The 24206-nt window shown below is 50.4% G+C and overlaps 3 protein-coding genes and 1 pseudogene across 6 annotated transcripts in view; 3 read left to right on the forward strand and 1 right to left on the reverse strand.

Annotated features, from left to right (window-relative positions):
• Positions 1-2369, forward strand: part of brwd3 (bromodomain and WD repeat domain containing 3) — a 34110-nt gene extending 31741 nt beyond the window's left edge. The window contains exons 40-41 of one of the 3 annotated variants that reach the window (XR_009526720.1): positions 123-2023; positions 2063-2369. Coding sequence is in view for 1 of the 3 variants with exons in the window: in XM_060057687.1 (XP_059913670.1) it covers positions 123-1165 (1043 nt within the window). In the remaining 2 variants the exon portion in view is untranslated. Of the gene's footprint in view, positions 1-122 lie in introns of all 3 variants that reach the window. The other 2 variants (XR_009526721.1, XM_060057687.1) reach the window with 2 other exon arrangements.
• A 3865-nt stretch (positions 2370-6234) lies between these two features.
• On the reverse strand, positions 6235-11313 carry LOC132462092 (uncharacterized). The gene is made up of 2 exons (XM_060057688.1): positions 10901-11313; positions 6235-9651 (listed from the first exon to the last, which is right to left on the reverse strand). Exon 2 carries the CDS (start codon positions 9640-9642, stop codon positions 7306-7308), a length of 2337 nt encoding a protein of 778 aa, XP_059913671.1. The 5' UTR covers positions 9643-9651; positions 10901-11313; the 3' UTR covers positions 6235-7305.
• An 805-nt stretch (positions 11314-12118) lies between these two features.
• Positions 12119-17304, forward strand: LOC132462118 (charged multivesicular body protein 1B2-like; annotated as a pseudogene).
• Positions 17305-17508: 204 nt separating this feature from the next.
• Positions 17509-23684, forward strand: rraga (Ras-related GTP binding A). Of its 2 annotated transcripts, none has more exons than XM_060057722.1 (10): positions 17509-17635; positions 18075-18169; positions 18265-18364; positions 18447-18513; positions 18746-18968; positions 19829-19924; positions 20961-21083; positions 21406-21497; positions 22524-22639; positions 23336-23684. In XM_060057722.1, exons 2-10 carry the CDS (start codon positions 18143-18145, stop codon positions 23437-23439), a joined length of 948 nt encoding a protein of 315 aa, XP_059913705.1. In that variant the 5' UTR covers positions 17509-17635; positions 18075-18142; the 3' UTR covers positions 23440-23684. The 2 variants fall into 2 exon arrangements, with proteins under 2 accessions (XP_059913705.1, XP_059913706.1); XM_060057723.1 differs by having other exon boundaries at positions 17562-17694.
• The last annotated feature ends 522 nt before the right edge of the window (positions 23685-24206 follow it).

The following is a 24206-nucleotide window of genomic DNA, read 5'->3' on the forward strand; positions in this document are numbered from 1 at the left end:
TCACCGTTGTTGATCCGATGCTCCTGTCAGCGTTCAAAAGAGCGACGCCGACGCGCTCCTCGTTCATCGTCTGTCATCGTCTGTCGTCGTCGTCGTTGTACCAACCATCTTGTGTGTCTCAGTTCCCCAGCGGCCCGTCGCCCTTAGCAACGGCTCCAGACAGAGCCTGAGACGCCCGGCGTTGGCGGCGGCGGCGGCGGCGACGGCGGCGGCCAGCGAGGAGGCGACCGCCGGCTCCTCTCGTTCCTCCTCCGGCTCCTCCTCCTCCTCCTCTTCCTCGTCGTCGTCGTCCTCCTCGTCCTCCTCCTCGTCTTCGTCGGACAGCGGCTCCGACTCCGAGACGGAGAAGTTCGTGGAGGGCTGTGACCACGACTACAGCAAGGCTCCTCCCCTCCCCAAGTCCGCCCCGCCCCCTCCCCCGCCGTCGCGACCTCACGCCAAGGGCGGCACCGCCGTCCGGGCGGCTGCCGTCGCCAGGGGCAACAAGGCGGTTGCCACGGTGACCGCCGCCACCAAACGGAGACGAGAGGCGGTGCCCGACACGCCCACACAGAGACCCAAGAGGGCGAGGGTAAAGTCTGCCGGAGAGGAAGAGGAAGAGGATGAGGAGGAGGAGGAGGAGGAGGAGGAGGAAGAGGAGAACCACGAAGAGGGGGAGGATGATGATGAAGAGGGAGATGAGGAGGAAGAAGATGAGGACGCAGAGGAGGTGGTGGTGCTGCAGCCCCAGCAGGAGGAAGAAGAGGTGGAGGAGGAGGAGGAGGAGGAGGACGAAGAGGAGGAAGAAGAAGAAGAAGAGGAAGAGGCGGAGGAGGTGAAAGCCCCTGCTGTAGGAAATGAAGAGGACCCTGGCGACGACGATGAGGAGGAGGAGCCTGACGAAGAGGAGGAGCCGGACGAGGAGGAAGAGGAGGAGGCGTCTGAGTCGGAGCGGGGGGCCGCAGGAGGAGCCGCGGGGGGCGCGAGCAGGCCCCGGCGCTCCAAGTCGGCCCGCGTCAACACCCGTAACCAGGGCCGCCGGACGGTCCAGTACGTGGACGAGTCGGACGACGAGGGTCAGAGGTCGAAGGACGACCCCCTGAACCTTGGGAAGTCGCGTTCGGGCCGCGTACGCAAGATGACTGAGAAGGCCCGGGTCAGCCACCTCATGGGCTGGAACCACTGACCCCTGACCTCTGACCCCCCGACCTTAACCTCTGCCCCCTGACCTCTGAACCCTGACCCCCAGACTCTGGGTTCCACTGCAGGGATAACCGTTTGTTGTGTTTTTATCTATATATATATATATATATATATATATATATATACGGGCTGAGTCACGACTCAGCGAACGGCTCCAGATGAGGTCTGTTGCCAAGGAGCCGTCGTCGAGGGTGATGGGAGGGTGGGGGACAACAAAAAGCAAAGCCACCTGCCCTCCTCTCTTCCTCCTCTTCATCGTACCCTCCTCATTCCCCCCCTCCTTTACCTGCTCTTTGCTACCTCCTCCTTTGCCCTACTTTTCCTCCTCCCCCTCCAGACTGTAGATCCTATGTCCTCCTCCTCCTCCTCCTCCTCCTCCTCCTCTTCCTCGCTCCGCTCCCCGGACACCAAAGAAAGGCGGGAGGTGCCAAAACAAAACGGTGCTCATTCAATTTTTTAATTTTTTAATTTTTTGGAAGCGTGTGTTTTGTTGTTGTTGTGCTCCTCCGGTGTGCCGCTGAGCCATAAACCTCATCACCTCGTGGGGGTCATCGCGGGGTCTCTAGTGGGCCTCGAGGTCAACTTTACATCGTCACGACTACGGTCTCTCTAGCCTCGAGGTAAACATTACATCGTCACAGCAGCGGTCTCTCCCTCAGCCAGCTCTGCCTCTGGCTGTGTCTAGGTCCTGGAGGTGGTCTTCATGGGACCGGGAGGGGTCTAGGCGCTGGTGGTGGTCTTCATGGGACCGGGAGGGGTCTAGGTCCTGGAGGTGGTCTTCATGGGACCGGGAGGGGTCTAGGCGCTGGTGGTGGTCTTCATGGGACCGGGAGGGGTCTAGGTCCTGGAGGTGGTCTTCATGGGACCGGGAGAGGTATAGGTCCTGGAGGTGGTCTTCATGGGACCGGGGTCTGGCCGTCTCTTCCTCCTGAGCCAGTGAACGTTAGACCGGTCCGTTCCACCGTGTGGAGCCCCATGTTGCCCGGGTGTCACTCCCTCTCTCGTCCCCTTCCTCCTTTAGTTTCCTTCGTCTGGTTGGTACATGGGAGACCTCGTGTGCTTGTTTGATCTGGTCTGTATCCTACTCTCTCAACATCACCGGTTGAAAGTTTCTTCCGAGACCCCGTCTCTCTCTCTCTCCGCCCTCCCTGGTGCCCAACCGTGGACCCCTCTCCTCCTCTCCTCTCCTCACCTCCTCTCTCCTCCTCTCCTCACCTCCTCTCTCCTCCTCTCCTCCTCCTCTGTCAGCGCTGTCGTGTCCTCCGCGCTCAACACCTCTTCATTAACGAGAATACTAAATATTTTGTTTTTGCACACTAAATCATTCTGGCAGCTGGCTAATAAAGTTGTCGGGAGGATATCAGTTTTATAAGCCGAAGGCTGAACTCCTTCTCCTTCATTCATGCGCTCTCCATCGTCTCCACCTCACCAGCACACTGAGAACCGGAGCTCCACCTACAGAACGTCTGCAGCAGGTACCTACAGAGCCTGCTGCTGACAGCGCCGTCACAAAAAAACTCATGAACTCTTCCTTGTGGTCGCGACCCCGTGATGTCACCCGGTTCAGCGACCAATCAGGTTCCTCGTTGCCCTCAGAGGTCAACCCTAGATCTCTGACCTCTGACCTCTGAGTTGCCCATCGAGGATGACTCTGACCCTGCGACGGTGCGAGCGGTAGAAGAGAGAGAGAGAGAGAGAGAGAGGGAGATGACCTCCAACTATAAAATGTAATCTCAGTAGCGTCAGTGGATGAGTGGTGCTCCCACACGTCTTCAGCAGAGCTTGGTTATAGAGTCAGGGATGTACAGTCAGCCTTTCGTTGCTCTTTATGTGTGGTGTGAGAACAACGCCCGACTATTGCTTTGGAATTGTATTTTCATACGATGATCTATGGCGTTTGTAGGGGTACCCTTTCAGTGACTCAATCGATTTAGGTGAAATAAACTTCAGTGATTAATATTCTTTTTTCTTTTTTTACACTTTATGATTGTATATTAGTTGTTTTTTTCTGTGTTTTTTTTTAAATAAAGAAGTTGATCTCTTGTAGGCCGGCCTCTGCGTCTCTTTTTGTGGCGATACCTCAACCTCTTCCTCATCTTCATCCCTGTCTCTATGGTCCTCTGACTCACACGCTGGTGCCGCTCCGGGGAGTTTGATGCCGTCGTTTACAAGTCCGGACCCCCCCCCCACACAGGCCGGGGGGGGGGGTCTGTGCGCTCCGTACCTGATTCACTCGTTCACCCTCACTCTGAGAGCACTCCTCTCTCTTCCATTTTGTGTGCTGGTCGGTGACTCATCCTGCTCCCCACGTCAGAACACACTCCGACAAATGGCCGCGCGGACGTGGAGAGAAACCCAGCTGCGTGTTTTACGATCCAATGTGTTTGTGTTCTAGGCGTACCTCTAAACAACAAACAACTCTGCGGTGCGGAGGAGTGAAACGGTGCTTGGCCGGTGAAAACGTTAACCAAATGATTTTCCTCCACTTTTTTTGTCTTTATGACTACTGGGTCAATACAGCTAATGGTTTATTTCCACTGTTGCCATATAATCTTTAATTACGTGTGAGGCAAATGTGGAAATTCATAGGCCTGCACTTCCACATCGGTGGATTTCTTCTATCTTAAAGATGACGCACACACAATGTTGTCCCTTATGAGCCGTCACCCGTTAACATGTTCAGTCAAAGCCTCCCATTGAAGAGGACTATTACTATGACTGATCATGGGTGAAGGTTCCAGCGGGAGTATATTTAGCCCTCGGGCTGTGATAGCCTCATGACGTAGTCACCCTGCCTCTGTCTGGAACTTTATGGATTCAGTATTTCTGCTCGGATCCCACTGAGCCATGGATTTCCCACAGCAGAGAGTTGTGTTCGTTCTCCAGGTTTGGATCCATCCCGACAGAGCTCCTCAGCCTGGACTCTGACCTGGGCCGACCCGCTGGTGGGGGCCCGGAACCAGGGGTCTTCACCCTGCAGGACCCCCCCCCCCCCCACCCGGGGCTGAGCTGGTCTTAGTAGTGAGGGTCTGAGGTCCTCATCTGATATGAATAGATCGTACATTACCGTACAGGAGTTTGACATTTATGGTGAAATTTAAACCCGGTTATCGGTTTCTACTTAGAATCTCTTAAACGCATCGCTACTTGGCACTTCAACTTCTCTCTACTCAGCACATGAGCTAAACTTTACATAGCATAAACACTCAAATAACTTGGTTCCTAATTTAGTATTTAACGATCTAAGGTAGAACCTAACTTGGAATTAAATTTTTTGCTGAGCAGGCTGCCTCCCCACTTAACTTTCCACTTAAAGTAGAGCTTGACAACTTAACTTAGTGTGAGCATAATTGAGTTAGCTGGTGAGTACTGACTGACGTGTTTATTATCACTTTGACAACCAAACCACACCCAAACCATCCATTGGAAATCCGCACACTAAAGTTGATGAGATGGACCAATGTCTTTGAGTGACAAATATGAAGTACAGTTCAGATCTGAGGACCGGAAGTTCTGAGCAGAATACATAATGCAGGAGTCGGCGGGAGACGCTTGAGGCGGAAGACGAATATACCTGTAAACACCCAACGATACGTAGTCACCACTCACAACCATCGACATTAACACTGTGCTCGAAACACACGAGCACAGTGAAGAACGAGAACGAACAGGAACAAAGTAAAGAAGGAGCATATCTTGATATGTGTTCACACCCATTTTCCATTGACAATTTCCATAACTACTGTCAACACTTAATACACAGACGATATCTATTAAAAAGGACTAAGGTGAAAGTTGGCAAAATCGAATCTACCAAGACAACAATCAAAGAGACTAAACCAACTTCTTTGTGGCACGAGAGACAAATCTTGCAATTTCTTAACAAAGTAGGGATTATCTATTTTTCCTATACAGTAAACATACATGCTGACATATGTATATTTGATACCACTCCACTAAGATAAGTCAAGATTCTTCTTAGAGTATGCATCCATATACTCAAGTAGGCATGTATGGGCTTTAAAACCTATTTAAACATTGATTAGCTAAATTCATCTTCAATTGATACGCGACCATCTTATCAAGTGTCTTACGAGAGAGTTTCCTTCAGAGGTTCTGAGGACCGTTGCTCCGCGCCTCACACACTAGAACCCTTCAATCAGTGGTTCTTTCAAAGCCCGGCCGAAATAGCAACCGTCTTTTCCTCCGCAGTGAAACCGTCCCTCCCCTCAGACAGACAAAAGAGCCGCTGGAGTATACCTCCTGTCCCCGGCGCTCCCCAGTCCTCAGCCCGTGCAGACAGACAGGAGCCCGGGTTAAAGCGTTCCACATAACTGCGCCCATGCTAGCCAGTTCCTCCTCGACCCATGAGGGCTTCAAGCACAATGCAACCCTGTGCAGCGGACATGCGAAGGGCCGTGTCGCCGGCGCTACACCAGGCCCGAGGGCAGCTGCACATGGAGGGGGTACGGGTGGTGGTACACCAGCTGGGGCTGGGGCTGGGGGAAGTAGTAGCTGCTGAAGAGGGGCTCGGCCATGTAGGCCGCCGGCTGGTAGAAGCAGGTGACGTTGGCGGTGTTGGGGATGGCGTTCTGCTCGCCCAGCACCCGCAGCGCCAGCACGGTGATCATGTTGAGCGTCTGCCGCCGCTCGTGGCCCATCAGGCACACGGTGCTCTCGTCGATCACCCGCCGCAGCGTCATCAGGAAGTCGTAGCGGCTGGCCTCGCAGTCGCCGCCGCCCACAAAGTGCCGCTGCAGGTGGGCCTCGATCTTGCGCTGCTGCACGGCCACGTCGGGGAAGTCGATGAAGAAGCGGGAGCACATGTAGCGCTCCAGGGAGCGGATCTCCGCCTCGCTGGACGCGCGGAAGTTCCTCACCAGCAGGTCGCTGTACTTCAGGTTCAACTTGGTTCCTAATTTAGTATTTAACGATCTAAGGTAGAACCTAACTTGGAATTAAATTTTTTGCTGAGCAGGCTGCCTCCCCACTTAACTTTCCACTTAAAGTAGAGCTTGACAACTTAACTTAGTGTGAGCATAATTGAGTTAGCTGGTGAGTACTGACTGACGTGTTTATTATCACTTTGACAACCAAACCACACCCAAACCATCCATTGGAAATCCGCACACTAAAGTTGATGAGATGGACCAATGTCTTTGAGTGACAAATATGAAGTACAGTTCAGATCTGAGGACCGGAAGTTCTGAGCAGAATACATAATGCAGGAGTCGGCGGGAGACGCTTGAGGCGGAAGACGAATATACCTGTAAACACCCAACGATACGTAGTCACCACTCACAACCATCGACATTAACACTGTGCTCGAAACACACGAGCACAGTGAAGAACGAGAACGAACAGGAACAAAGTAAAGAAGGAGCATATCTTGATATGTGTTCACACCCATTTTCCATTGACAATTTCCATAACTACTGTCAACACTTAATACACAGACGATATCTATTAAAAAGGACTAAGGTGAAAGTTGGCAAAATCGAATCTACCAAGACAACAATCAAAGAGACTAAACCAACTTCTTTGTGGCACGAGAGACAAATCTTGCAATTTCTTAACAAAGTAGGGATTATCTATTTTTCCTATACAGTAAACATACATGCTGACATATGTATATTTGATACCACTCCACTAAGATAAGTCAAGATTCTTCTTAGAGTATGCATCCATATACTCAAGTAGGCATGTATGGGCTTTAAAACCTATTTAAACATTGATTAGCTAAATTCATCTTCAATTGATACGCGACCATCTTATCAAGTGTCTTACGAGAGAGTTTCCTTCAGAGGTTCTGAGGACCGTTGCTCCGCGCCTCACACACTAGAACCCTTCAATCAGTGGTTCTTTCAAAGCCCGGCCGAAATAGCAACCGTCTTTTCCTCCGCAGTGAAACCGTCCCTCCCCTCAGACAGACAAAAGAGCCGCTGGAGTATACCTCCTGTCCCCGGCGCTCCCCAGTCCTCAGCCCGTGCAGACAGACAGGAGCCCGGGTTAAAGCGTTCCACATAACTGCGCCCATGCTAGCCAGTTCCTCCTCGACCCATGAGGGCTTCAAGCACAATGCAACCCTGTGCAGCGGACATGCGAAGGGCCGTGTCGCCGGCGCTACACCAGGCCCGAGGGCAGCTGCACATGGAGGGGGTACGGGTGGTGGTACACCAGCTGGGGCTGGGGCTGGGGGAAGTAGTAGCTGCTGAAGAGGGGCTCGGCCATGTAGGCCGCCGGCTGGTAGAAGCAGGTGACGTTGGCGGTGTTGGGGATGGCGTTCTGCTCGCCCAGCACCCGCAGCGCCAGCACGGTGATCATGTTGAGCGTCTGCCGCCGCTCGTGGCCCATCAGGCACACGGTGCTCTCGTCGATCACCCGCCGCAGCGTCATCAGGAAGTCGTAGCGGCTGGCCTCGCAGTCGCCGCCGCCCACAAAGTGCCGCTGCAGGTGGGCCTCGATCTTGCGCTGCTGCACGGCCACGTCGGGGAAGTCGATGAAGAAGCGGGAGCACATGTAGCGCTCCAGGGAGCGGATCTCCGCCTCGCTGGACGCGCGGAAGTTCCTCACCAGCAGGTCGCTGTACTTCAGGAGCCCCCCGCCGCGGATCTCCTCGGGGCTGTGGGTGGCGATGAGGCGGCCCCGCAGGTGGTTCATGGCCTGCTGGAAGTCGCCGTACATGCACTCCGCCGCCACGGTGACCAGGGGTTCACCTCCGACCCCCGCCCAGGAGGACCCCCGTCCGTCGGTGGCGGGCGCCGCCGCCGCGTCCGTCGGTGCGTTCTGATTGGTCTGCCCGGTCGGCGGGGCTGCGGACTCGATGCCTCGGGGGGCGGCGGCGGCGGAGTCCAGAGGTTCTGTCGAGGGGAGCGGGTCTGCGTTCCTGTGTTCCGCGCTCTGTGGTACGACGGTCACTTCTGGTGAGGGACCCGCCTGGCCGACCGCGACACGTTCCACCAGGGGTCCCGAGCTTTGGGGGTCCGGAAGGGAAGGGGACCTGGAGCGGTGGTCCTCGACGCCGTCCGCCCGGGGCTGCCGGGTCTTGGGTATTTCGATGGGAGGGAACAGCTGTGTGGTCATCTCCGTCAGCAGAGACCACTTCTCCTCGGGGGGGGGAGGAGGGGGGGACTTGATGAGGGTCTTGCGGGACATCTTCCTCTGGAGGATCGGAGAAGGACAGAACTTTGGCACGGCGCCCTGGGAGCTGCTGCAGGTTTTCTTGGCCGGAGGAGGGAAGGAACCTTCTAGACTTGGATCTTGTAGGATAGACTCGTTGTTAATCCTGAGGACGGACGGACCTGCTTTGGATCCAGCACCTTCCTTACGTTGGACCTGGATCACACCCGGATCTACGCTCAGAGATATTTCTGGGTGCAGGGCAGTCGCTTCTATCAAAGACTCTGACTTAAACAACTCTTCGGTCTTCGGTGGTTTCCGAGAGACCTGCTTCGGCAAAGGGTCCATGACGTCTGCGGACGATGGAACCAAAGAAGGCTTTCTTTGGCTTTCTATTTCCTTCCCCCCCCCCAGATCTAACTGGACATCCTCTTCCAATGGGTCACCTCTAATCGTTTCCACCATTACTTCTTTCTGAGTCCCTTGGGATCCAGCACTCTCCGGTTCTGCCATCTGCTGGACGTCAGGCGGTCCACTTACAGGCTCTGCCAACGGCTCCAGAAGATCCTTCTCAGACCCAACGGCACCCGGGCTCTCCCACTGGTCCCCTCCTCCCCTCTCCATCGTTAAGTCCCTTCCCTCGGCTTCAGGTTGACCTGGAGCGATCAGAGGTTCCGCCGCCTCTGTCTGCGGCAAGACTCGCCGATCCAGACCCGCCGACCTCTCCTCCTTCGGCTCCGTCCGGCCTTCCTGCTTCCTGTCGCTCTCCCAGTACGACTCCAGCATGCGGTCCAGAATGATCTGGAAGGAGTCGACGCTGAACTCGAACTGCCGCCGCAGGGAGCTGACGAAGCGGAGGCCCACCGTCTGGGAGCGGTTGTTGGACAGCGCGATGAGGCTCCAGCGGTCGTGCTCGTTGAAGACCTTCACCATCTTCTGCACGTACGCCTCCTTCATGGTGAGCCACGTGATCTTCCTGCGGTTGACGCCACATGGCAGCAGGTCCCTGAGGACGCCCAGCACCACCTCCTTGATCACCTGGAAGTCCTCCTGGCGGGGCACGTCCACGCCGAACACGATGTCCAGGTCACGGCGGCCGAGGCCGTTGTCCTGCAGCATCACGTGGCTGGCCGAGGCGCCGTTGAGCCGCACGTCGCGCACCACGATGCTCCGCTCGGCCAGGCGCTCGCGCACCCCCCGGATCATGTCCTTGGCCCGCACCTCCAGCGTGGGGAAGTTCCCCCGGCCGTAGATGGGCAGCACCTCCGTCAGCACCTGGTCCAGCGCCTGCACCTGCTCCACCGTCAGGTTGTGGAACCGCTTGTCAGCTTGGAGATCCATCTTCACGACCTGGAGAGTAATGACAAGGTTCAAGGCAATTTCCGTATAAAAGTATTGCAGTGGTTCTCTAAAGGTATTGTTGTGTTTCTTTAAAGGTATTGCAGTGGTTCTCTAAAGGTATTGCAGTGTTTCTCTAAAGGTATTGCAGTGTTTCTCTAAAGGTATTGCAGTGTTTCTCTAAAGGTATTGCAGTTTTTCTACAAAGGAAATGCATTGTTTCTTTAGGGATGTCACTCTTTCCCATAGTGAAGGACCAATGAATCGCTGGCTCTTGCGTGTGTCACAGTATATCTTCCCAGGGAGAGGAGAACCGATCTTTAGCATATCTGCAGAACCCTGTTTCTATTAAATGCAGTGAGGATGAAATCCACTGCAACGCCTTCATGCAGCAGACACGTGGATAAACATGAGTTAATGATTAACTCTAACTCTACCTCAACTCTAACTCTAACTCAACATCCGTCTATGTAGCTTTGTTGTTTTAAGCTTAGGGAATTGTTTAATTCAGAGGTTCAAAAGACAAATACCAACTGTCTAAAGGTAAATAAAATACATGTTTAAAATGTAATTGTAGATTTAATTGCTGCAAAACTGCGGCAGAGAGGAGATAGCTATTGTCATTTATTAAACTTTTCTAAATCCTCCCTCTTATCTTTATGTTGTTTCCATAAAGAACTGAATGGGATAAAGTCTGAAGGACCTAATATTATGCATCTGCCCAGCAGCCTGAGCAGCGGCCTCTGGTGGCCAAGACGAGAACCGCCGCTCAGCGCAGCACGACTGTTGTGTTGTGAGTTGTTTTTAAAGATTGGACCACATGAGTCATAGAGGATCGTCACAGAGCTCCAGTCCTCGAACGCATGAAAACTGTAAAACGCACCGATGATGTGCGATAAAATAGAATGCAGAACATTTAACTCCTATATTTGGTCGTCCCTGGGACATTAATGTGAATACTTGTGACCGTGTCAGTTATTTAGTATTTTAGCTCAGTTTTCTACCCAGGTGCGTGGCAGGCTTTTAGTCTTCGTTGTATTTGGTTTTCTTTATATTATTTCTGTTCTTACTGAATATATTCGCCTACAGCCAGGCTTTGCACATGTCAAGTTTAACGTCAACTTGTCTCATCGACGCAACGATTCCCAGCCGTCTCTGACTTCCCCAATGCACATAAAACACAAAAACACACAACTCCATTCACCCTGACACACACACACACACCACACACAAACACAACCACGCCGGTTGGATTACTCACCTTTTTGGGGTCAAACAACAAAAGTGGGAAGCGACTTGTGATGACCGACGGGGTATCGAACAGGGTTCCTCTGGACGCTGTGGGAGCGACGCGCTGTCAGACGCACTGATGCCCAAGTTGAAGGTTACGCACGTTTCCCTCCGCGGAGGAGAGGGGTTTCCATGGTTATGACGCGTCACGACTCCACAGTCATCACGACATGGGATGCGCGTGTTCGCTGGGAGCGACGAGCAGTGAACTTTGAGGCGGGCGGGGGGCGGGGACTGTGTGATAACGTCTGCTTTGATGGACGGGCGACAGAGAGAGATAGGCTGGCGGTCAGTGACATAACATTACAAGTTCTGTTGTTTCTACCGCTGAGCAACACCATATCAGAGAGTGTGAGTCATCCCCTCTCCTGCCTCCTCTCCCCTCCCTTCTCCCCCCCCCTCTCCCCACTCTCCTCCTCTCCTCTCCCTTCTCCCTCCATTCCTGTCCTTCTTCATTGACTCCTCTTCTCTCATCCCCCTATCTCTCATCTTCATCTCTCCTGTCTTCCACTCCTCTCCTCTCTCTCTCACTCTCACTCTCTCTCTCTCTCTCGCGTTCTCGCTCTCTCTCTCTCTCTCTCTCTCTCTCTCTCTCTCTCTCTCTCTCTCTCTCTCTCTCTCTCTCTCTCTCTCTCTTCGTCTCACATCTTCTCATCTCCTCAACCTCTCTAACAATCTCTCGCTCCTCGCTCTCCTCTCTCTCCTCTCCTCTCGTCTCTCTATCGTATGTCTCTCTCCTCTGTCATCAGACTGTAATCATCGATCAGACAGACTCCCAGGCCTCTCGGATACGAGTGTAAATCGCAGCCACACTAGAAACCAATAGTAGCTTGAATAAAAAGTGTGTGTGTGTGTGTGTGTGTGTGTGTGTGTGTGTGTGTGTGTGTGTGTGTGTGTGTGTGTGTGTGTGTGTGTGTGTGTGTGTGTGTGTGTGTGTGTGTGTGTGTGTGTGTGTGTGTGGTGTGCGCGCGCGCGTCCGTGTGTGTGTGTGTGTGTGTGTGTGCGTATGTGTGTGTGTGTGTGTGTATGTGTGTGTGTACGTGTGTCTGTGCGATTGTGTGTGTGTGTGTGTGTGTGTGTGTGTGTGTGTGTGTGTGTGTGTGTGTGTGTGTGCGTGCGCGTGTGTGTGCATGTGTGACGTTCAACGGGAGCTCCTCGGTCTGACGTCAGTCTCGTCCACGTGACGGCGACGTCACTGATATTTTTGTCAGTGGACCCGGAAGTGAGAGCGAAGACGAGGCGAAGCTAAGTTTTGATTTCAGTTGTTGTTGTTGTACTTATTGATCGTAACGTCGCTCCGATCGCTCGCCCTCTTCTCTTTAGCTGAACTCCACCGAAACAAGTCGCCAGGATGTCGAATATGGAGAGTATCCTTTAAAACCCTGAAAACAGTCCTTTAAACAAGAATGTCGACTACTGAGACTGATCAGCGCCGAATGTCTTACGGTTATATACTATCCTCATGTCTGTAGTGTATGTTCATGTCTGAAATGTGTAACTGTATCTCTTTAGTCTATGTTCATGTTTTTTAGTGTGTCTTTTTCTCTTCAGTGTACGTTCATGTTTTACTGTTTTTGTGTACAGTCTACTTTAATGTCCTCAGTGTGTTTAACTTGAGTTCGTGTGTAGTAACCCGGGTGTGATCACGGTGGTAAATCTTTATATCATGTCGAACTGTACTTCATATCAAACTTTCAAACTTCAGTTCGACACGACCCATGAAACTTAAGGACACCAACAGCTTCAACCCGGTTTCATCCCGCATTAGGCCTCCGACCCCCGCCGGGCTCCACCCACGGGTCGAGCCTGACGGTAATAGCCTGACGGCCGAGTCATCGTCCGCGTCGTTTAGTTCCTCTTGAACACCTGAGCGTGAACAATGAGGGTGACGTTATCTGATATGGACGGCTTAATGACGTCACTATCATTTAGGAGGACACACACACACACACACACACACACACACACACACACACACACACACACACACACACACACTTTCCATTCAAGCTACTGTCGCCGGCAGAGAGTAGTTGACCCTGTCCTCAATAGTCGGTGTCTTGTTTGATGGCGGTGGTGGGCTGTTATTAGAGAGGTCAGGTGTCTCTGTTCAGTCTGTTTCATGGAGACCCTCTGAGCCAGAGCGGTGCTCATCCAGTCTGTGGTCAGTTGGTTCCTTCACCCGCTGCCCAGAACATCTCTTCAACCTGAAGTTCGCCGCCAAAGAACTCCAGAGAAACTCCAAGAGGTGTGACAAGGAGGAGAAGGTCGAGAAGAACAAAGTGAAGAAGGTAAGGAGCCGTGGTCCACGGCGGCGAGTGTCCCGCGATGTTGAGGTGCTTCCAGAAAGTTCCTGACCTATGACCCCTCCTCCCCCCCCCCCCCCCCCCAGGCCATCCAGAAGGGGAACACGGAGGTGGCCCGCATCCACGCCGAGAACGCCATCCGCCAGAAGAACCAGTCGGTCAACTTCCTGAGGATGAGCGCCAGAGTGGACGCGGTCGGGTCCCGCGTGCAGACGGCCCTCACCATGAACAAGGTAGTTACTAGTTAGTACTAGTACTAGTTGGTAGTTACTAGTTACTACTAGTACTAGTTACTACTGCTAGTACTTTATACACCATGTGGGGACCTGCGTGCAGACGGCCCTCACCATGAACAAGGTAGTTACTAGTTAGTACTAGTACTAGTTGGTAGTTACTAGTTACTACTAGTACTAGTTACTACTGCTAGTACTTTATACACCATGTGGGGACCTGCGTGCAGACTGCCCTCACCATGAACAAGGTAGTTACTAGTTAGTACTAGTTACCACCACTACTAGTACTAGACACACTATCCGGGGTCCCATGTGCCCTCACCATGAACAAGGTAGGACCTCCTCTTCTAGTTAGTACTAGTACTAGTTACAACCTCTACTAGTTAGTACTAGTTACCACCACTACTAGTTACTACTAGTACTATACCATCTGGGGCCCTGCGTGCAGTCCGCCCTCAGGCCCCTCACCATGAAGAGGGTAGGACCTCCACTACTAGTTAATCCTAGTATTAGGACTAGTACCTAACTGTAACCCCTAACTACTTAGTACTAGTTACTACTATTAACCCTAACCCTTCACTGTGCTGACTGTTGCAGTGACTGTGATGTGGTTGGGTTTCCCTGCGCTGACTGTTGCAGTGACTGTGGTTGGGTTTCCCTGCGCTGACTGTTGCAGTGACTGTGATTGGGTTTCCCTGCGCTGACTGTTGCAGTGACTGTGATTGGGTTTCCCTGCGCTGACTGTTGCAGTGACTGTGGTTGGGTTTCCCTGCGCTGACTGTTGCAGTGACTGTGATTGGGTTTCCCTGCGCTGACTGTTGCAGTGACTGTGATTGGGTTTCCCTGCGCTGACTGTTGCAGTGACTGTGGTTGGGTTTCCCTGCGCTTACTGTTGCAGTGACTGTGGTTGGGTTTCCCTGCGCTGACTGTTGCAGTGACTGTGGTTGGGTTTCCCTGCGCTGACTGTTGCAGTGACTGTGGTTGGGTTTCCCTGCGCTGACTGTTGCAGTGACTGTGATGTGGTTTCACTGTGCTGACTGTTGCAGTGGTTGGGTTTCCCTGCGCTGACTGTTGCAGTGACTGTGGTTGGGTTTCCCTGCACTGACTGTTGCAGTGACTGTGGTTGGGTTTCCCTGCGCTGACTGTTGCAGTGACTGTGGTTGGGTTTCCCTGCGCTGACTGTTGCAGTGACTGTGGTTGGGTTTCCCTGCGCTGACTGTTGCAGTGACTGTGGTTGGGTTTCCCTGCGCTGACTGTCGCAGCGATTCTGAGACTTGACTGAGCGTTCTCCGTGCAGGTGACCAAGTCCAGGGCATGAACCTGGAGAAGGTAGGTCCGCCCTCTGCTCCGTCTGATTGGTCCTTCTGAGTGTGGGTGGTCCTAGGTTTGAGCGGGAGTCTCCTCAGTAACGACGCGTGCTCCTCAGATCTCGATACTCATGGATAAGTTTGAGCACCAGTTTGAGACGTTGGACGTGCAGACGGCGCACATGGAGGACTCCATGAGTAGTACCACCACCCTGACTACACCGCAGGTACACCACCCAAACACACACACACACACCACCACCACCCTCCCTGACTACACCACAGGTACACCACCCAAACACACACACCACCTCCACCCTGACCACACACACACCACCTCCACCCTGACTACACCCCAGGTACACCACCCAAACACACACACCACCTCCACCCTGACCACACCGCAGGTACAGCACCCAAACACACACACGACCTCCACCCTGACCACACCGCAGGTACACCACCCCCCACACACACACACACCACCTCCACCCTGACTACACCCACACCACCTCCAAGCGGACGTCACACACACACACACACACACAGGCACCCACACATCCACAGCAGCACGCAGTCACTCGCACACACGCGTGCCAGCGCGCCCCCGGGCCTCCCGGTGGGTGTTCTGGGACGAGGTGTGACTGATGCCTTGTGTTTCAGAGCCAAGTGGAGGGACTGCTGCACGAGATGGCCGACGAAGCCGGGTAAACACGCTCACACTGCTCACAGTCAACCTGATTACGAATCACCAGCGTCCTGTTTATTTATTCGCCATCCTTTCTCATGAGAGATGTAGATCCTAGAAATGACTTTATATATATATATATAAGCTGAATGATGTCATGTGCGTGTCATGAGTGCTGTGCATGATGTCACGTATGTTATTGATGTAACATTGTGTATGATGTAACATTGTGTGTACGGTGTCACGCTGTGTGTTCCAGGCTGGACCTGAACCTGGAGCTGCCTCAGGGACAGAGCGGCTCTGTGGGGAGCAGTGTGGCAGCCGCAGAGCAGGTAAAGAGATACACACTCAGATATATATCATACAGATGCATACTAATACATCTATTATACATGGTTATACACAGAGCAGGTAGACCTATACATACTCATATATATATATTAGTGCTGTCAAGCGATTAAAATATTTAATCGCGATTAATCGCATTGATGTCATAGTTAACTCGTGATTAATCGCGAGCAATCGCGATTAATCGCAAATGTTTTTTCTATGCTAAATATCCCTTGATTTCTTTGTCCCATTAATTTTTCTCATTTTAATGCTCTTATCAACATGGAGAAGTGCATCGGCTTGCCTTGTGCAAATGATTTTTTATAATAACATTGGAATATACTGATCAAAACAGGACGATACAAAAAAAAAGCCTATACTGCAATTAAACAATGAACATACAAGCATACTGCCTTGAACATGGCAGTCAGGCTACTGCTTCTTTGTTTTGAGCCAAAGAAAAAAAAAAAAATAATAATAATTGCGTTAATCGCGCAATAAAAAAATTAACGCCGTTAAAATTGGTTTGCGTTAACGCCGTTAATAACGCGTTTAACTGACAGCACTAATATATATATATGAGTATGTATAGGTCTACCTATATATATATATAACCGTATGCTACACACCATGTTGAGGTTTGATTCCCACAATTCCCTCTGTTCCTACACCCAGTAGAAGGAAGCAGCTAACATTTGAAAGAATAAGTATAAAAGGTTCAAAAGACAAAGTCCGAACTTCTCCAGGCAAAACCTCTAGCTCCGAAATGATAACGATAAAAACAAACACATGTTACCATTCAGATGGATATCAAGGTATCAACAAACATACTGTATATATATAACGTATCCAAACACACGTATTCCAATGGTCTCTGTTCCCGTTCTGCTCCTCATGTTTCCTGCTTCCTGTCAGCAGGACGAGTTGTCCTCACGACTGGCCAAGCTCAGAGACCAGATGTAGGACGCGCGCTCCAGCTCACCGCCCTTCTCTACTCCACCATGGACTCTCTCCCAGGATGCATCTGTGTACTAGACGCGTCCTGTTGTGTATTTAGGAGCGTATGGTCACTGCTGCTTTATGGTTCCCTGCATTGTATCTCTGGTAACGGTGTATTTATGAATCATGGGGATTCTCTTTTCAACATTGGGGTTTATTTGTATTTGTTTGTATTATTTACCAGTTAAGAGTCTTTCCGGCACGCTGTGGGCTTCAGACGAGACGGAGTTGTTCTTGTTAACGTAGTTATGGTTAAACTTTAAATAACCAGAGTTAGAAATCTGTTCCCTCATGTAGTGAGGAAGAGCTTTATCAAAGACCGAAAACTGATCCCAATTTCTCAAGTTCGGTCCGATGTTTATCAAATGTATGTCGTCAGACCCTGTTGTCAGGACGACCGCCTATATGATGTTTGCTGTGCTCCTTGTGTCAGGGATCATGAGACGAGGGTGCATTTTATAACACTTTTATCCTTTTTGCCTTGGTTTTCAATAAATTCATTATAAAGCCGGTGACATTTTCTTGTGGTCTTTGGGTGTTTTAAACTTTGTATTTTGACAATACCAGTTGCTATCAATAGTCAAATTCGTTCGTAGGATGAAAGTGGATTATCTACTTTTGTCACTAAGCTTTTCCTCTGCGGTGTTCTCGTAGTTCTACAGATTCGATGTCAGCAGTGATGAACCTTATGAGATTATCAGTGTTGGTCTCGGTGTATCTTCTGTCGCCCCCTAGTAGTCACCACGAGGAACAGGTCATGTGATAGCCATAAATAACAAAATCATGTGACTGTAGCGCGTAAACAGGAAGCAGCTGATCTGGACTTCTGGCTGCCTGGACCAAGTAATGTTTATCAGGATTCCTACACATGATTTATCTCAGATTTATATAAAGTATAACGGGTAGGATTTTATCTGCCTTGCAAATTGGTCTTCGGACGTTTAAAAAATAGCTAACGGACCTGTCACTGGTTGTGTTTATGTAACTGCAGCTAGCATTAGCTTCACGGTAGCATCGAGAGGGAACGCTCGCTACGGGAGGGGGTGTTGTTGATGTGGGTCAGGTGTTTAGCGATGATCGTGTTGGATATTTTCTCTCATCGACTCGTAGTAAACCGAGTAGAACGTTTAACATTTTATATTTAGTCTCCGGGGTCCGACCCAGCCGAGCACAGACCCCCAGGGGAAGGTCATCTATGTCGGTGCACACCTGGCGATGGGTCTAAATATATAATATAGATCTTAAATGTCTTATATCTTATGTCTTCCCCCTACTGCTGTAGGACGTGTGCGGTAACACATCTGCTTCAACAACATCAAGTTTAACGGGAGGATTCAACAGTATTACGGGATGTCGAGCACAGCCATGAAGAAGAAGGTGCGTTCTGAACTTCATAGCGGTTAGGGTCACTGATCCAGTGCTGGAGGACGGACCCATCGATCTGAACCGTCTGTGCTCTCTGATCGATCCAGGTCCTGCTGATGGGGAAGAGCGGGTCCGGGAAGACCAGCATGAGGTCCATCATCTTCGCCAACTACATCGCTCGGGACACCCGGCGTCTGGGGGCGACGAGTGAGTGTGACGCCGTCACGACCTCAGTGTTTATAGGGTTCAGGGATTGAACCGATTATTAATGTTTCTTTCTAACTCGTAGTTGATGTGGAACACTCGCATGTGAGATTCCTCGGGAACCTGGTTCTGAATCTATGGGACTGTGGAGGGTAAGTTCGAGTTCATCATTTATTGAAAACTGATAATGATATATCTGTAACATATGTCATGTTCTATCAATGACTTGGATGATTTATGAACTGGACAGCCCTGATGTAGATACCACATATATAACATGTACATACATGTCTACCACCAGACAAGACAACTTCATAGAGAAGTAGTTCAATAGTCAAGACATAGATACCACATATATAACATGTATAACATGTCTACCTCCAGCCAGGACACCTTCATGGAGAACTACTTCACCAGCCAGAGGGACAACATCTTCCGTAACGTGGAGGTGCTGATCTACGTGTTCGACGTGGAGAGCCGGGAGCTGGAGAAGGACATGCACTACTACCAGTCCTGCCTGGAGGCCATCCTGCAGAACTCCCCTGACGCCAAGGTCTTCTGCCTGGTCCACAAGATGGACCTGGTTCAGGAGGACCAGAGAGACCTGGTGAGAACGCCCCCCCCCCCCCCCCCCCCCCCTATGTGTGTGTGTGGGTGTGTGTTTGTGTCGCAGTGTAGTTTAGGGGTGTGTGTCGCAGTGTAGTTTAGGGGTGCAGTGTTTCCCACAGACCAAGGACCAATGTGTGGTGGTGCGGGGGGGGGGGGGTAGTATCATATATATATACGCCATCGGTGACATCGGTGGGTTCATGTGTTAGCATCGTCGTTCTCGCTCCGTGTGTGTGTGTGAGAATGACAGGGAGAACGAGTTCTATGCAGAGATGAACGGACGGAACGATTTTTAGATTTCCAAATCGCGTTATTAAAAAAATAGATATAAAAAAAAAATAAAAATAAAATGACAGAATCAATTCGTGGCGCTCGATGTTGATTCTGTGGCGCCGCGCCACACAATGGTCTATGTATGGGAAACACTGGTGTGTGTATCGCAGTGTAGTTTAGGTGTGTGTGTCGCAGTGTAGTTTAGGGGTGTGTCTGTCTGTGTGTCACAAAGTAGTTTAGGTGTGAGTGTGTTTGTCACAGAGTAGTTTCGGTGTGTGTGTGTGTGTGTGTGTATGTGTGCGTGCGTGTGTCACAGTGTAGTTTTGGTGTGTCTGTGTGTCACACTGTAGTTAAGTGTGTGGTTCTGCTGTGGTTCTGTTCTGGTTCTGCTCCCTCTGACCCGGGTTCTGTTGTGGTTCTGCTCCTCTGACCCGGGTTCTGTTGTGGTTCTGCTCCTCTGACCCGGGTTCTGTTGTGGTTCTGCTCCCTCTGACCTGGGTTCTGTTGTGGTTCTGCTCCCTCTGACCTGGGTTCTGGTCTGGTTCTGCTCCCTCTGACCCGGGTTCTGTTCCGGTTCTGATCCAGATCTTTAACGAGCGCCAGGAGGACCTGAGGAGGCTGTCCAGACCGCTGTCCTGCACCTGCTTCAGGACGTCCATCTGGGACGAGACGCTCTACAAGGTCCTCTTCATCACACCCAGAAGAATCCCATCTTCCTCTACCTCTTTATTAACTGTTATTGACACTTTTAGTAACACACTTCTTCACCGGCCTCAGACGGCTCATAGCAGATACACACAAACCAGTAGAGTAGAAAGAACAGTAGATCAGAGACACGGAAAAACTGTTTCTGGCAAGGCCTTTCAGAGATTGAACGACGATAGTGTCTCGGCCGGGTGGTGGACTTCTCCCCCCTTTGCCTGTAGCCTGATGATGATGAAGATGATGATGAAGGGGGATATGTCCTAACTAGGGCTGCAACTAACGATTATTTTAATAATCGATCAGTCGATTATTTTTTCGATGAATCGAAAGAAAAAAAAAAGAAACATTTGTAATTGCCGCATCTTTATTCAAAAACATTACTTCAAATTCACAGTGCAGACTGAAGTGTAAAAACACCAGGTTGAAGTGTAAAAACACCAACGGTTGAAAATAAATTCAATCATCTTAATTTCTCTCAGATGACAGGAGATCGTTAATTTTTATTGATATTGAGAGCATTTTCGAGACTTCTTAACGATCAAAGTCTTTATTGATACCACTACTATTGATACTTTTCTATTAGTTTTTTGAAATAGAACTTGTACTATTGCTTTAATTGCTGATAAGATGATCATAGCTCAAGATAGGACGTTAAACAGGTCATAATTCCATCTTTACTATCTATTTTTTATTGCTGGGAAAACAAGTTTTCGCCAAAATCTCAAATTTCTTTTTTTTTTTGTGTTGCATTTGAACACATCAATCATATTACTGAGCCGACCTGAACACATCACATTTCACACTGTTTGCTACTTTTTTTAAGCCAACTTGCTCTATATCCTGCCGATTTTAACATGGATTTAAAAACTGTGCATGAACCATGAACCAACCTGTCGGCGGCCGGCTGGCTGTAAACAGTGCCGCGCCTACGACGCTTTTAGCAATCGATTTTTATCGATTTTATCGATTCGTTGTTGCAGCCCTAGTCCTAACACCTCTCTCTCTCCCCCAGGCCTGGTCCAGTATCGTCTACCAGCTCATCCCTAACGTCCAGCAGCTTGAGACCAACCTGAGGAACTTCGCTCAGATCATAGAGGCAGACGAGGTGCTGCTGTTTGAGAGAGCTACGTTTCTGGTATGCTGCCAACACCTCCGCACCACAGCTTCTGAGTTCATCCAGTAGATGCATGCAGTGAAGGCTGCTGTTGACGGCTCATTTCCATCCAAGCTTGTGGAGATAGACAGTGGTTGTAATTCCGAGGGACAAGTAAAGCATTGCATGTAAATTCATGCAAACTTAAACATATGTAAACTTTACGTGTGTGTGTGTGTGTGTGTGTGTGTGTGTGTGTGTGTGTGTGTGTGTGTGTGTGTGTGTGTGTGTGTGTGTGTGTGTGTGTGTGTGTGTGTGTGTGTGTGTGTGTGTGTGTGTGTGTGTGTGTGTGTGTGTGTTGCAGGTGATCTCTCACTATCAGTGCAAAGAGCAGCGCGATGCCCATCGCTTCGAGAAGATTAGCAACATTATCAAACAGTTCAAACTCAGCTGCAGGTAACGCACTCCTGCCTGGCCTTACCTCAAGGTCTGTCCCTTAAGGTCTCTCCATAACGTCTTTCCCTTAAGGACTCACCTTAAGGTCTGTCTCTTAAGGTCTCACCTTAAGGTCTGTCCCTTAAGGTCTCACCTCAAGGTCTGTCCCTTAAGGTCTCACCTTAAGATCTGTTCCATAAAGCCTCACCTTAAGGTCTGTCCGTTAAGGCCTCAGGTTAAGGTCTGTCCCTTAATGCCTCTCCTTAACGTCTGTCCCTTATTGCCTCTCCTTAACGTCTGTCCCTGAAGGCCTCAGGTTAAGGTCTGTCCCTTAATGCCTCTCCTTAACGTCTGTCCCTTATTGCCTCTCCTTAACGTCTGTCCCTTAATGCCTCTCCTTAACGTCTGTCCCTTAAGGACTCACCTTATGGTCTGTCCCATCAGGTCCTGCACTCTGCTTAACGTCTACCCCTGCTGCCCTCTCTGCCTCTTTCAGTCTCTTAGTTTGAGTGCTTTCTAAATGTTATTATGAGACTATATACCTTTTATTGATATTTGATAGCTCTTGGAATCTACGGGAGGGTTTCATCATGTGATCAGAAGTTCCCTTTAAGAAGTTCCAGCCGCCATCTTGGTACTCGTGGACCAAACATTCTACAAGAACGTGTGAAACGGCACCAAGATGGCGGCTGGGAATGTGTGACATCACGTGGGACCCTCCAGCCTCTGTCTGCATAGAGCCTCTGAAGGGCTGATTATGGTCCCACAATCACGCAACGCAAGAGGGTCAGGGACCCCTTACATTCCTCGCGGACCCTCCTTGCGTCCACCGACGTGCGCCTTTAAAAATGTTAACCTTACGTCGAGTCGACGCAGCAGCGAGGGCTGTGACTCAGACCCCTCGCAGAACCGTGAAGGTTCACGACTGCGTCGAAGCGCCGGCGTGGTCATCATTGCGTTGCGTGAACGTGGAACCATAATCAGCCCTCGGGTGTCCGGTGAAGCATCACGTTCGTGTCCGATGATTAATGTGTTTTCATCTCGCAGTAAACTAGCGGCCTCCTTCCAGAGTATGGAAGTGAGGAACTCCAACTTCGCCGCCTTCATCGACGTCTTCACCTCCAACACCTACGTCATGGTCATCATGTCGGACCCCTCCATACGTAAGAACACCACCCACACCCACATCCAACACCCACGTCACGTCATCATCTGACTCCTTTATACGTAAGAACACCACCCATGTCAGTTGTGGAATGGATGTGCAACATCTCACACCAGTCAGTTACTTTCTTACTTACATCCATAGTCGGTTAGTTGGTTACTTACATCCACTGTTAGTTAGCTACTTACATCCTTAGTTAGTTCTGTACTTATACCCTTAGTTGGTTAACTACATACATCCATACCTGGTTAGTTACTTACTTACATCCTTGGTTAGTTAGTTAGTAACACTCACATCCATAGTTATTTAGTTACTTACTTACATCCATAGTTTGTAAGTTAGTTTCATTCTTTGGTTATTAGTTAATTGCTGACATCCTTAATTAGTAACTTTCGGGGGTGGAAACGATTCATCAATGGCCTATGTTCCGAAAGGAATACAAAGGCTTAACTAACTTAATTAGTAACTTTGCTTATGGGTAAGGTCACTAGCTCGGGCCCTCAGAACTTTCCAAACCTTTTTTAAACACGATTTTAGATAAAGAATGCACCATCTTACTAACATCCTACAAGTCAGCCGTCTTATAAGTGGGCCGTCTCCATATGCACATCAGGGACCCCACGGCTTTACCTGAAAGGTGTCCCTGTCTCACCTGCCCGTGTGCGAGTACTGACGCGTGTGTTCTGCGTTGCAGCGTCCGCAGCCACTCTGATCAACATCCGGAACGCCCGCAAGCACTTCGAGAAGCTGGAGCGAGTTGACGGACCCAAACACAGTCTGCACATGCGCATGCGTTAGCCAATCGGATTCGCGCCTGCGGTTCTGATGGACCAATCGGCGTCGAGAGACTGCTGCAGGCTGTGTGAAGCCCCGCCCCCGCACCCCCCCCCCCTCCTGTGTCTCGTCACACTCAATCAGTCGTTGTTTTTATGATCGATTTTATCTGGAAATCCTCTTTCTACCGCCCCCCCGCGGATGGACTGGCCATGACCTTTGACCTTGTGCTCCTGAGAAATTTGTTACATTAAAGATGGACAAAGAAAGCCCCTGTTTGCTGTTGTTGGGATGACCTAAGCTGTCAGGGGGGGGGGGCGCGTTGAATCCAGGTGTGTGGGGAGGTGGGGGTGGGGGTCGGTACAGCCCTGGGCGGGACATGACATTGATAACGTGAAATGTGATATTTCTCACCAAAGTCCATCAATGGTGCAACGACTTTTATTTGTATTCTTTTTGACCTTGAAAAAAAGGAACCTTAAAAGAACACGCACAAGCCTCGTTTCTTTTTTTTTTTTATGTACTAAATATTATTCCACCCAGTGTGATAATTTTCGGTTGAAACATTTTGAAAATATCCCTCAAATTAAACATTGCACCGCATCTCGAGCGTTTTTTTTTCTTTTTTTTAAATACCAGCTGTTTTTTTTTTAATCCAGTCAGGTCTCTCTTGTTTCGTCCGCACCACTTAATTAGGCGACTCATTCCAGGGTCTCATTAGGTCCAGGGTCTCATTATTAGGTCCAAGGTCTCCCAGGACTGTGGGGTCTGGGTGAGGACCATGAGGTCGT

This window comes from Gadus macrocephalus, chromosome 7, assembly GCF_031168955.1.
Source record: "Gadus macrocephalus chromosome 7, ASM3116895v1".
NCBI classification, from domain to species: Eukaryota; Metazoa; Chordata; class Actinopteri; order Gadiformes; family Gadidae; genus Gadus; species Gadus macrocephalus.

Bases quoted from the DNA above. Each gene is read 5' to 3' on its own strand.
- rraga (XM_060057722.1), top strand. From the start codon at position 18,143: ATGTCGAGCACAGCCATGAAGAAGAAG. The intron at 18,969-19,828 runs GTGAGAACGCCC...GTTCTGATCCAG, and splicing joins AGGAGGACCAGAGAGACCTG to ATCTTTAACGAGCGCCAGGA. The intron at 22,640-23,335 runs GTAAGAACACCA...TCTGCGTTGCAG, and splicing joins CATGTCGGACCCCTCCATAC to CGTCCGCAGCCACTCTGATC.
- LOC132462092 (XM_060057688.1), bottom strand. From the start codon at position 9,642: ATGGATCTCCAAGCTGACAAGCGGTTCCACAACCTGACGGTGGAGCAG.